At 41.2% G+C, this 12,643-nt stretch overlaps 3 protein-coding genes and 1 pseudogene across 4 annotated transcripts; 2 read left to right on the top strand and 2 right to left on the bottom strand.

The window, feature by feature from the left end:
* Positions 1 to 89: 89 nt before the first annotated feature.
* Positions 90 to 1,409, top strand: LOC122410015 (ADP-ribosylation factor-like protein 16). Its single transcript, XM_043417983.1, has 3 exons — positions 90 to 244; positions 391 to 615; positions 846 to 1,409. The coding sequence occupies exons 2-3, from the start codon at positions 409 to 411 to the stop codon at positions 1,194 to 1,196; spliced, it is 558 nt and encodes a 185-aa protein (XP_043273918.1). The 5' UTR covers positions 90 to 244; positions 391 to 408; the 3' UTR covers positions 1,197 to 1,409.
* pic (DNA damage-binding protein pic) lies at positions 1,194 to 6,032 on the bottom strand. Its single transcript, XM_043417981.1, has 5 exons — positions 5,813 to 6,032; positions 5,502 to 5,650; positions 2,360 to 5,088; positions 1,880 to 2,276; positions 1,194 to 1,789 (listed from the first exon to the last, which is right to left on the bottom strand). Exons 1-5 carry the CDS (start codon positions 5,880 to 5,882, stop codon positions 1,706 to 1,708), a joined length of 3,429 nt encoding a protein of 1,142 aa, XP_043273916.1. The 5' UTR covers positions 5,883 to 6,032; the 3' UTR covers positions 1,194 to 1,705.
* A 295-nt stretch (positions 6,033 to 6,327) lies between these two features.
* Positions 6,328 to 7,421, bottom strand: LOC122409672 (pre-mRNA-splicing factor RBM22-like; annotated as a pseudogene).
* Positions 7,422 to 7,797: 376 nt separating this feature from the next.
* On the top strand, positions 7,798 to 10,072 carry LOC122410044 (DNA-directed RNA polymerase II subunit RPB1-like). 2 transcript variants are annotated; one of them, XM_043418029.1, is made up of 2 exons: positions 7,798 to 8,061; positions 8,347 to 10,072. In XM_043418029.1, the coding sequence occupies exons 1-2, from the start codon at positions 8,011 to 8,013 to the stop codon at positions 9,262 to 9,264; spliced, it is 969 nt and encodes a 322-aa protein (XP_043273964.1). In that variant the 5' UTR covers positions 7,798 to 8,010; the 3' UTR covers positions 9,265 to 10,072. The 2 variants fall into 2 exon arrangements, with proteins under 2 accessions (XP_043273964.1, XP_043273963.1); XM_043418028.1 differs by having other exon boundaries at positions 7,803 to 8,088; positions 8,353 to 10,072.
* The last annotated feature ends 2,571 nt before the right edge of the window (positions 10,073 to 12,643 follow it).

Raw genomic sequence — 12,643 nt, 5'->3', positions numbered from 1 at the left:
CTCCATTGCAGCCAAACTTACTACTCGAATCTCCTAGCAACGACGGGTCGTGTTGTTTTATCGATATTCTGCATTTTTCTATTCCACCCTTAGCATTGTAGAGTTTGCAATAGTGTGAAAATCAAACGGTCGACAGTCATTTTTCAGTAACAAAAGCTTACAGCCTCTCAGAAACTATATTTACATAAAAAATCGAAAAATAATTGTATTTATTGATATAACGAAATCAACTATCACAATCAAGGTAAAGATAAATGACGAAAGACTCTCTTCGAAGCTTCAATTGAATTTTAGTTGGATTTATTTATCAATGAAAGAATATATTATTCCGAAGTATCCGCACTAATAGACTTCCAATTCATTTGTTACCGTGCGCACTTGTTACACCAGCCCTAGAAAACCCTCGATATGTGTCTTTGCCTCGGTCCAGCAAAATCTGGCAAAACTTTGCTTATGAAAAGACTCCAAGGTGAAGATATCGACGACGCTACTCAAACGGTCCCTACGAACGGTGTTGATCTTTATACCGTCAAAAATTCTGATGGTCACTTTGATATGGTAATCAAAGAAATTGGCGGCAATATGGCACCAATTTGGAAGCGTTATTTCGACAAGGTAAGTACGTTCGTGCAATCGTCAATCATCCTTCGTACTCGCAATGGGGCTGTGTTTCAAGTGTACAGTGTAAAGGAAAATAATAAAAAAGGTTGAGTTTGAATATCTTTACGCAAATTATATAAAGTCAACCTTCGTAAGACCAATTCATGACGCGCTATTCAAACGTGATTACGAAGGAGGATAAACTATCGGTTGTCGGAAAGAAATGGAACAATTAATATTTCAAGGTCTACAAAATATTGTACGTCGTGGACGCGAGTAATCTCTGTCAGATAAGCGCTGCTGGTGTATTGCTGTACTCAATATTGGTTGATCCGAGGTTGCAGAACGTGAAGATTGCTCTTGTGCTTGGAAAAATGGATCTTTCGTATCGTCAGATGAGAAACGAGGCTTTGTTGATGCTACATTTTAGCCGGTTACAACGAGAGGTCAAACAGAAGATAACCGTGTTCGAGGCCAGTGGAATGGATGGTACAGGAATTGAAGAAATACGTTCTTGGCTCTTCGACCTAGAAACGCTAAAAAAAACTGGCGCACCACCTGATTTTCTTCCACAGCCTAGTACTTCAAAAAAATAATCATTCTTATCCCGTTTATTCATGAAGGTGCATCAGTTTCCTTATTGAAGAAAGATTCCAGTATTCTTTTCTTGAATCGTAGATCACAAATTTCTCTAAAAGTATTCACACCGCGAGTATTCCATTTTTGTTAAACGAAGCCTGTTTGACTAAATAATCCCTCGGCTCCGAACAAATTAAAGTGTACAATATTTTATTTCACAATTTACTTAATAAGATATAAAGCTACTTAGGTATGTAACCTCGCTCTCGACGGGAATCAAACATTCATGACTGATTTATTTCGCTTTGTTGTTTTCCCGTGGGGGCCCAACGTTTGTCATAAAACGATTTACTTCTCTCTTACCCTCCCTTTTCACTCGCCCACAATCGCACACACTTAGGCACACGTGCTCGCAGAGCACAAAAAGTCACTCGTCTCATACGCCTGCGAAAACTTTCACTGAACGCAAAGCCACAAGAAATATTGTTTTTTTTTCCTTCAATTTGATTAAAAAAAAATTGAACTTTCAATGAATCCTCGTGAGATCTTCAACGATTTTCACCAAATCGTCAACCATTGCGTCTTTCTTCATACCACTTCCGTCATCGATCTTGAAAAATAATGAAAATACATGTTAGCAATATAAATCAGGGCAAGCATTTGTCATTCGAAATGTCGTGCTGAATTTTTGTTCACTAACCGTGAGTTTTGTGCAAACTTCAGCCATTTTTTCATGACTAAGATCAAGAAAACTCTCGATCAAATCACCGTCAATGAAACCCTCGCACTGCTCGATCTTGAGCTCGGTATTGAAACTCCGCCAAAAGTTGTGCTCGATCTTGCCAACGCTTTTGATAACGGTGGTCAGACGATCCTCGAGCTGACGAAGAAATTCGTAAAATCCGGCGGGTATTTGAGTGACGAGACCAATGGCACCGCCAACCGTACCAAATAATACACAGCCCTGGGTCGGTGTACTCGACTCACCGAGATGTTGCATCACCAGAGAACCGTGTCTGAATACGTTCACCATGTCGCCGAGGTGAAATTGACCGACCTCCTGCATCTGTTGTCTTTCTTCCTCGGAAGTTGCAGCACTGTGGAGTTATGAAAAAATATATATGTATATATGAATACGTTGCGATGAGGAAACGCGCATAATTGAATTGAACGGACTCACCTATCTTTTTGGCACACGAATAAATTGAAGCAATTCTCCGCTCCGAGGAAGGTGTCGTCGTCGAGAATTTCAATAGCGGTCATCCAATTGGGATTATAATCTCTGGCTATTTCTTCGAAGCTACCTTCCATAGTTTTGTACTGAAGAAGAGTGAGCGACCTCATGAGATCGCCTACGAGAACGAAATCGCCTTTTGTTTTGAGGAAGAGTGCTATAATATTATTGAAGTGACTGCACTCGAGTCTGAGCTCTTTCTCGGCGGTCCATTCAAAGAGTCTAACGGTACTGTTTATACTGGCGAGTAATTTGCCATTGAACTCGACGAGGGAGTAACACGAGCCTTTGATTTCTTTCTCAGCGACTTGAGTCAATTTCCCATCGCTCCAATGGAACAATAATATTCTGCCCATTTTGGGTTCCGATTCGTCGGGATTGACGAGAGCCGTACCAACGATGAAATAGGATGTAGGGTCTTCCCCGAGTTTCGTCGATATCAGAGAAAGAGCGTATTCGGTTGGCATGAGGGTGTGAGCGTGGAGAACTTCGAAGGTGTGCTGATCGATGATCAACAAGTTGTGGACCTCGATCTCTTGACCAATGTCACTGGCCGCGGTGTGTCCTGGCTTATTGTGAGAGGCGATATGACTGCTGGTGGAGGTCGAAGCCGCTTGGGTCGAAGCCGATTGTCTGACGACGCTGACACCGCTATTCTCCTGCATATCCACTCGCATCGTGATGACACCGAAGGTTTGTGAACTTTCTTGATAAGTTATGCGTCTCGGTGATTCGCCGAGCGGTACAGTGCGTATGTGTAGTTTTTGTATTTCATCGATGGTTCCTATAGTTACGGTACTATCGGTCGCGAGTGCGAGACTGTCCGGATAGGATTCGGCGTTCAGCGAACACATGTGATTCACCTCTTTGAGATTGACGTTGCTGAATACGAGTTTGTGATTGGAGGAGTATATTACGGTCGGTCGGTCGGAACACGCGAATACGTTGGTCGTTGAGAGTGATCTGAATGTTCGTAATACCGTCGGTTGGGTGCCGAGGGTAACTTTCTTTTTGTCAGACAATTGGCCGCTGTCTTTCTGGAGACTGAAGTAATACATACTTCCGTCACCAAGGGCGCACAGGAGATAAGTGTTACCCTCGAAGCAAGTCATTAGTATGGATCGGGGTATAATCTCGCCGCCGAGTAATTCCTTATTGGTTTCTTTGAGGCCAGGCAGAGTAAGGATACGAATGGAAATGTCGGTCCAAAGTCCAACAGCGACGAGATGAGCCTCGCTGTAGCCGTCCAGGGGCGAAATATCGAGACAAGCAACTTCGTGCTGAAGAGTCGCGTAACCTTTCGATACGATACGATCCTCGACTATTTCAAGATAAAATAAGTCGTTACCTGTGGCGCATAATACCTGGCGGCCGTTGCAAGCCACCACGCTTATGGTTCTCTTGTTGTCGGGCTCCCATTCGGAAACGACGTTTTTACTTGTGTTCGATATCAAACGCGCCGAACTCGGTGTTATTTGTATAAAAAGATCGTTGGTAACGTTACCCGTGTGAAAGGTTTGCTCGTCGGCCACGAAACCAGCGATATCGGTTTCCTCGACTTCCTCACCGTTCAGGGTGAGTATACGGGTTTGTCCGACAAACGAGAGTACCAAAGTATTGTCGTAAGTACCGTTACCACCGACCTTCAGCGCCCACATTCCTTTGATACCCGGTAAATCGATACTCGCGTGTTCCTGAATGCCGATACCATTGCGTATTATCCTCAGGGAGCCTTCTTTGAACGCTCCCGAGCATGTTACCATTTGTCCTTGTCCTTGACGCTCGAGATCGACCACGGCCATATCGACGATCGGCGCCAGATTCGTAAATATTTCCATCGGTACGCAATATGAGCCATTCTCGTCGGCTTTCGTTATCAATTTAATCAACTGGGAATCTCCCAAACGACTGCCTATAAATATTACTCCGTTGTCGAGATACGTAATGCACTCGGGAATGCTCACCTCGCCGAGCAATTCCACCTTTAGATCTTTTATTATACTCGTACCATCGGGCTTTTTTTCCTGCTCGAGGAATAGCATGAACAAATGTCCCGCCATGTCGCCGAGTAGATATCTCAATCCTTGCGCGTCCACTTTCGCATAACAAGTTATCGTGCTCTGTTTTATAATAGGTGGTACGACCGCCATGTAAGTCGTTCCGTCGTGGTACAGAATGCTTTCTTGCCCGATTATAATAGCGCCACAGATCGGCGATGGTACCGGTATAACCATCATTGCTTCTCGTTCAACGTTATCTTGTTTCCACAGGGTCTTCACGAATTCTTTGTCCCTCAGAGATATTTCATGCGTTTTCACGTGACGTCCGTTTATATCCTGATGTATGATTATCAAAGTTGGGTTTGTACAGCCGTGAAGGAAATTGACATCTTGCACCTGTTGTTCGTCCATTCTTATCGACGATGCTTTCAACTCTGGATTATCCTTGTCCAGTGGTATTATTTTGAACAGACCGTCGTATAATCTTAAACCTATTACCCGAGCTTTTGGATCGATAACGGCCTTGATTCCTGTCTCAGAAGGTTTCCCGATACGATCCGCTACATTTCCATGTGCTTTTGTTATTATTTCAATCTCTTCCCCGTCTCCGGCGCATTCCAATATCATTGCGTTGTAACGGGTCGTAAGGAGGAAAAGCAAATCTTTCTTCTCATGCTGCGAATCAATATTCCAATCGATTATAACCCATTTTCTTTGTATGAATTATTAGGAACTTGCGAATTGAACAATTTTCATCTTTTTCTATCAGTGATGTTTAATATATTGGACTTTACAAAATCTTGTAACGCAGAATAACAATGACCGCTCAAAATTTCTTTTGCACACTAACTTCTTCAAATCTTCCATTTTGTTTTAGGAGTTGCGCTGTTGAAAATTCATTCGATACGACTTACAGCAAACCATTCTCATTCTTTTTGCTACCAAATTCATGAGTCTAGAATTTCAACAACTTGAAAGTTGTTTGACAACGTTGGGTTCAAAAAGCATTGGGCAAAAATTCATTACAGAAAAGAAAACCAGGAAATTCTTATAAAGAAATTGTTATTCGTAAAAAAAAGTTTTCTCACCGGGGGTCTAAAGAATTTGACGACTGCAATCTTGCCATATATGCCGACTTCCTTAAGGGGCCTGAGGCCCTCAGGTGTCACGAGATAAATTTCCAACCTCGTGTTTTTTGCTAATATTAGATTGAGGTCCGTGGGTGATGTAAAATTGCCTATAAAAGTTTCGAGGACATGATTGACCAGATATTTCAAAACACTCATAATAATACTGCGTGCAAAAGTTACAATACATCTTGCGTGTTGTTGTTGTTTTTTTGTTTTTCTATTTTTCGAAACGTATTGAGGTTATCTGTATTAACTTGTACGCTTCTTACCGGTTACACAGGCTGTTACAGCGGTCGGCTTGTGTGCTGTTACGACGTAATGATGCGCCATTGTTTTCATCTTAATTTTAATCCGAATTTAGTATTCTCCGTTTGCGATTCTTCCACTTTGCGTATGAAACACAACTCTTTACTCTTTACTTTGCCCAATAATAATTATGTAGTGGAAAGAAACGAGCAGAAACGAGCAACAAAATATATGTAGCGGAGCGCGTAATCTCCTTCACCTCTGTGAAGTTGGCCCCTCCATTTGAATATTTTATATGACCGTTTTCTGCGACGGAATTCAAACTGGTTCAAACTCAGTTCAATAATTTTTTTCATATTAGTTTCGAGATAGGATAAACCAAGTTTAAACTCAGATTAACGTTGGAGAAAACGGGTATAAGAGTACAAGAAAATGCAACAATATTTTTTCGATCGAGACACGATAAAAAATAATAATTTTATTTTGTTAAATAATGCGAAAAGTAATAATTCCCATATGCGCCTGCTTCAAATTGCACCTAGGAAGTTTTGAAATTGGCCGCATAGTGCACGGTCCCTAGGCGGAAACGTAAATTGTGGCGCAACTGGTGGCGGTGGTATGGTAAAGCACCGGGTAAGCCAGGAACAGGTTCGAGTATATTTCGCGAGGTGCTTCGGTCGCGGAAATGGTTTGCCGACCTTGAGATCTGCCTCATTTAATTGTTAGTCGTCGACCGCCGAGAATAAATTTATTGAAAGTTCGTTCGGCGGCTGCTTCAGCCGCATTTCTCTGAGTGTACTGAATGAAAGCGCATTGTTGTCTCGGTACCATTTATTTCTCCATATTGATAAAAATGATCGCGTAATTGTTTTTCTGTGAGTACGTCGCCCAAATTGCCAATGTAGAAGGTAGTTATCGATTTGTCTTCGGGTGGATCAAGCTTCGGCATTGCTGCAGCTCGTCTCATCAAAAATTTGTCAGCGACTAGATCGTTGACTCCATAATAACGATCTTTGATATTTTCATCGGCTAACGGATCATCGGGATCCGTTGGTTTCTCATGACGATGCAGACATTCCTACCCTCTCTTGCATTCACCCTTTACCCAAAATGAACATACTCACTTCGTGCGCGTGGGTGGAGCCAAAAATCTAATTACTCCACTAATAGTATTAGTGTATTCATGCATACTGCCAGCGCCACCATAAAGGGGGCTCCGGCGTTTTTGGAGGCATACAGAACTATACGTATAACGACACACGCTCACTTTCAAAGTAGTATGTGTACGCGCACAGTGGCACAAAGCGAATACACCTCGCGGGGGTAAGTGATTTGACATCTGACCACTGAAGCATTTAATGCGGCAATATTATTTACGTATGGAAAAAAATTAATTCTAATAACTAAAATTTTCCATATGTAATCCTTTAAATGAATGTTCGCACTGAATTATAAAAATGAAAAAAGTCAGTCCAACGATTCGCGTAGTATCCCCAGGTTTACGTTTGGCAACACCGGTTCTCTCTGTCTTTTTCTACTCGACCATTCGTGAGTGTTTTTCTGTTGATCTGTCAAATTGAGGTTAGGACTACACTCTCAGCTGGCTGCCTTACTGTCGCATGTCTCTATCATAGCGAGTCGTAGAAAATCCAATGCCGGAAATTCAAATTAAACTCAATATTCCTATTTAATATTACTACAAGTATTGAGTATACGAATTGCAGTTTTTTTCCAGAATTTCATGGATTTCTAGGCAAATATACCCTTTTATAGCAACCGGAAGTTAGGTTTTTGTATGCCGTTTTGAAATTCCTTCACGAAAATTACCAATTTTTAGTAATTAATTTCTCTGAAATTAGGTCGATAAACCGACCCTGAAATTTTGCACGGCTCTTCATTAAAAATTTAAGTACAGCATACAAAATTTTTAAAAAAATCTTATGAACTAAGCCTGGCGATAGAATTACCTTATGAAAATCCTATTATTCGATTGATGAAAAATTCGATAATCATTTGATTCGATAGTCACCGTTTCGCGCGCCCATCGCGCGATTTGTAGTATCGAAAAATTGCGCTTTCTTACCTTGGCGGGGGGAAAGAGAAGAGAACGGACGGCGATTCGCCAGTGCATGAATGAGTCGTTATAATATGCGGTAGTATTTAGAGCTAGAGCGGACCGCGACAGAGAAAGCCACGAAAGTCATTTTCGGGTGTTAACAAAATGGCCACAAACGACTCCAAGGCTCCGGTGCGGATGGTTAAAAATCTACAATTCGGTATCCTTTCGCCCGATGAAATTGTAAGTATATTGAATGGAAGTGAACGACTCGTCGGCATTCGTGGCAACCATTTTCGTTTTTCCACTGGTTTTTGCCGATGTGAACCTAGAACGAAAAGTTACGCGTCAAACGAGAAGCGTAACCACGTGGTGTACGTCTCGCATTGACTTCTTATTTCCATGCAACTTTCCCGCGAAAAAATATAATCAAGATTTTCAGCTCCTAGTTGAAACCCAACAACGGCCTTTATGCTCGTTTTCCTTAACTGTACAAAATGTTTCGAGGACACCGTGGAATCAGAGGGGTTCGACACCGGGTTACCGAGCTTCGAGCATGTCATCGACATCAGGAAGCGGAATGACGCCGCGGGGTGCTTGTTTCTCGCCGTCCTAGGAGCGTCGGACGCATCGGGTTCGTCGCCGGCGTATTCGGCACATTCGCCGCATCCAAGAAGTCCAGGAAGTCCCGGCTCGAGTGTGAATCCGTGTCCGATGTCTCCGGCTGGTGGTGCATCTCCGAGTTATACACCGACCTCGCCGGCCTATTTGCCAGCTTCACCGAGGGCACCCTCCAGTCCGAATTATTCTCCGCCATGTTCGCCGACAAGTCCGAACCATTCGCCAACGAACCCGAGTTTTTCACCGACGAGTCCGGGCTATTTACCGGCGGCAAGCCCGATCAGCTGTTCGCCAACCTCGCCGAGCCACTCGCACACCCCGCCGAATTATTCGCCAACCAGTTCAACCTATTCACCAAAAACTCCAAATTATTTGCCAACCAGTTCAACCTATTCACCAAAAACTCCAAATTATTTGCCAACCAGTTCAACCCATTCGCCAAAAAGTCCGAATTATTCACCCACCAGTCCTCCTCCCAACTATTCGCCAACCAGACACCATTATTTATTCACCAGTCCCAACTATTCGTCAACCAGACACCGTTATTTACCCACCAGTCCCAACTATTCGCCAACCAGACACCATTATTTATCCACCAGTCCCAACTATTCGTCAACCAGACACCGTTATTTACCCACCAGTCCCAACTATTCGCCAACCAGACACCATTGTTTACCGACCAGTCTGAACTATCCACCCAGTAGCCCGAACTATGCACCCACTAGCCCAAACTATTCACCCATTAGCCCAAACTATTCACCCACTAGCCCGATCTATCCACCCATTAGCCCGACTTAATTCACGTCCCAATCCAGGTCATGTTCTCATAAGTCATACTTACTCACCGGCTTCATCCGCTTACGAGACCGACGATTGAAACAATCGATCATCAGCGAACTCGTGAAACTCGGCCCGACACGATTAAACTTTCAATCTTGCTCGTATCGCACCGCACTATTTTGTCATTTCGTCATAACTCTTTCTCTCTCTTCACACTCCCGACCACAAAGAATATCTCTTGAAGAATGTTTTGGAAAAATTGTCACTCTCGGTTCGATCGATTCAATCGAAACGATCGAACGTTCTAATTAACGAAAACTTTATGAGCACGGTTGTTTTTACAATATACTATTCGATGATTGGATCAAAGTTTCACGCGTGTACATCATCTGATGTATTTCAACAGTTGTACTTATTAATACGATTACTACGTTTTAATTATCGAATGATGCGAACAAAATATTTTTTTCCATCCCCCGCAGCTCAGTCTTGTTTAGTACTTGTGTGACTGCTCTTGTTTGCCATTTCTCTCTCTCACTCTTTCTGACGACTACTGCAGTCATTACGTGCATACCTATTTCCAAGAGTTAACGAGGATTTCATAAGTTATTCATTGACATTCGTACGTTATTCTCAATTGCGGCCGATAACCGTTGACTTGTTTACTTTCTCGTTCAAACGAAATGCGATTGGTGTTGTACGAATGTTCGAACGAATGTAAATTATTCCAAATAAGCGAACGAGAGCTGGCCCATGCTCACAAAGACGTTAACAAGTTTCTCAATACGTATATTATTTTTGTAAATAAATTTCATGGTTGAACGAACAATGAAGAGTTTTTATTTCGATCATTATATATTTTTTTTCGCCTCTTACCAAGAATTTCACGGTAAACGGATGTCTGGGCGAGGGGAACGCATGAAAAATACTTTTTTTCCGGACCCACGGTAAAAGTATGATTTCTCAGTGATAGAAAAAATATATAAAAAAGTGATGATAGAATAACGACGAGTCATTGGTTTTGAAAAAAAAATGTATCAATTAATTCGTAATAAAGTCATCGTCGATGGCGTCAACTATTGGACAAAATGTCTGATGAGAGACATTTGATAAAAATGCGAAAGACAATTAACCGCGAAGACGAAGTTTATAAATGTAATGAAAAAAAAATTTCTATGGAAAATGAAGGAAATTTTGCTTTTTTCTCGCATTTCCGATATTGCGGGTCTTTCGCTCCCGTCGACGACATCGCGTTGCTGCGCGCAGTCATTCGTTCCTGCTGGATAATACTATTGTATTACACACCAGGCCGCCGCGGCCTCGGAGGAGTTTAGGGAACCGGTTAGATCGTATCTTCATCAGGAATAGGCTCGTGATTTTCTCGTTGTCATTATTCATTCGTTCGCGAACAGGAACGAGAACGAAAATCGACAACCAAGCGGCGATGATTCGTGAGGGAATTTATCAATTTTGCTTTATAAAATTATTTCATTTAAAAAATCAAATTGCTGCATAAAGACATTAATTCTGGTTTATCGTTGATTTTTGCGACCTTGTGCATCGTAGATACTTTCGGAGTATTTCCCATCATCGCTTTGCCTCGCGCTATCGTACAATGCGGTAAGATTTTATATAATCCATCGTACCGTCGTAGGCGTTTATGTCATAAAAAAATACGGCCTCTCGGAGCGTATGTTGCTTCTACGCAACACGCGCTTCCAGGCCCAATAAAACTGCATCGGTCAGTAAGGTCGGGGTTCTAACTGCATATTTCCATTAAGATGATGTATCAGTCGGTAATCACACCTCGAATTTTTGAAATTGAATCTCTTTGACATCGTTCGTCCGATTAAAATAATAAAAATGTCATCGTACGCAGCACGATCGCAAAAATCCGATGACATTTTTATTTTTTCGATCAGACGAACGATGTGGAAAAATTTCCTTTTCAAAATTTGCAGCTATCTCTCTCGCACTCGCGGTTGTGATTACCGACTGATCCATCATCTTAAGCAAGGTTAGATTGCACCATAGATACTCCTAAACCAAGAGATAAACTGCTTTAAGGAGGGTGGATCACGAAATCAAAATAATCAGAATTCGATCAAATTTCGTGATAACATTCTTTGGCAACAAGTACACAAATACAATTTTTTTCAAATTTTTTTACCACATGGTTATCGCATAATTGAGCGTTAAATCGAAGTTCTTATGCACGAGATGTATAACTGTATATGTGTAACTCTATGCTTATACACGTGAACTTTAGTGTTCAATTACTCGAGAGCTATGTGGTAGAAAAATCTAAAAAAATTTATATTGTCTTTTGTATTTTTAAAGAATACATTTACCAAATTTTATTAAATTCTTATCATTTTGAAATTCTTAATATTTTTAACATGGTTTAGCATGGCAACTTTGTATCATCGCGATCCACCCTCCTTAACCCATCGAAATATCAGTATGAAGCCGGCGTTTCATGTTGAGTTGGCGTTGTGTGAAAACGTGCTTTAGTTATCGCAAATGAAAAGTGAGTACACATTTGTTTTTCGTACTCCAAACATTATTTCCTTTCAAAGGGAAGCTAATATGATGTATTTAAGGTATTAGGTGGCAGATTCGTTGGTAAATTTTCCTGATTTTTTCCACCGTGGGGTTATTCATGCTTTAATTGTTTTACATTTAGTACGTGGTTACACGGTTTCACAAAATTCCGTGTATTCATAACTTTGATATTTTTTTTATATTTCGGGGCGCCTGGCCTGGTGTTAGTGACAGATTTTACATTCCTTGCCGTATTTCTCTTTTGCCTGCAAATGCCAAAAAAATTATTTCATTATACTTATTTTCAAACTATCCATCCGGCATTAACTTACAAGTGTGCACCTTAAATTTTAACAATCTTCTTCTAATGAACTTCCAGAAGTTATAACAATATTGTTTTCATCGATATATTGGCGACGCTGAAGTTTTTTTAACGTTGGAGTTCGACGAAATTAACGAATTTTCTAATTCCCGAATTTTTTATTTCGCGAATCATTGGTGTAGACCGAAAAACTACGAATTGCATATTAGGCAGGTAACCGAATCGGAGAATTAGTGAAACCATTGGAGAGTTTTTTCAAATTATTCCGTTGGACTCTAACGTTGCAAACTTCAGTGTCATCGATATTGTATATAACTTTCCAAACTGTTTATCAATGCTTGCAAATCTCGTGTTTATAGCGAAGAAAAATACTGAAACTTATATAGCGCTATATTTTGCATCTCTGATATTTCTGTTATTTTTCTACATAATTGCGTCGTTATACTTTGTCGCACATAATATCGACTATGAATCGAAAGTAATCTTGAACTGAGAGAAAAGTTACTTACCATGCGTATATAAGGATTATCC

This window comes from Venturia canescens, chromosome 4 (genome assembly GCF_019457755.1).
Source record: "Venturia canescens isolate UGA chromosome 4, ASM1945775v1, whole genome shotgun sequence".
NCBI classification, from domain to species: Eukaryota; Metazoa; Arthropoda; class Insecta; order Hymenoptera; family Ichneumonidae; genus Venturia; species Venturia canescens.
The sequence above is the reverse complement of the archived record's forward strand: the minus strand, read 5'-3'. Positions and strand labels throughout refer to the sequence as shown.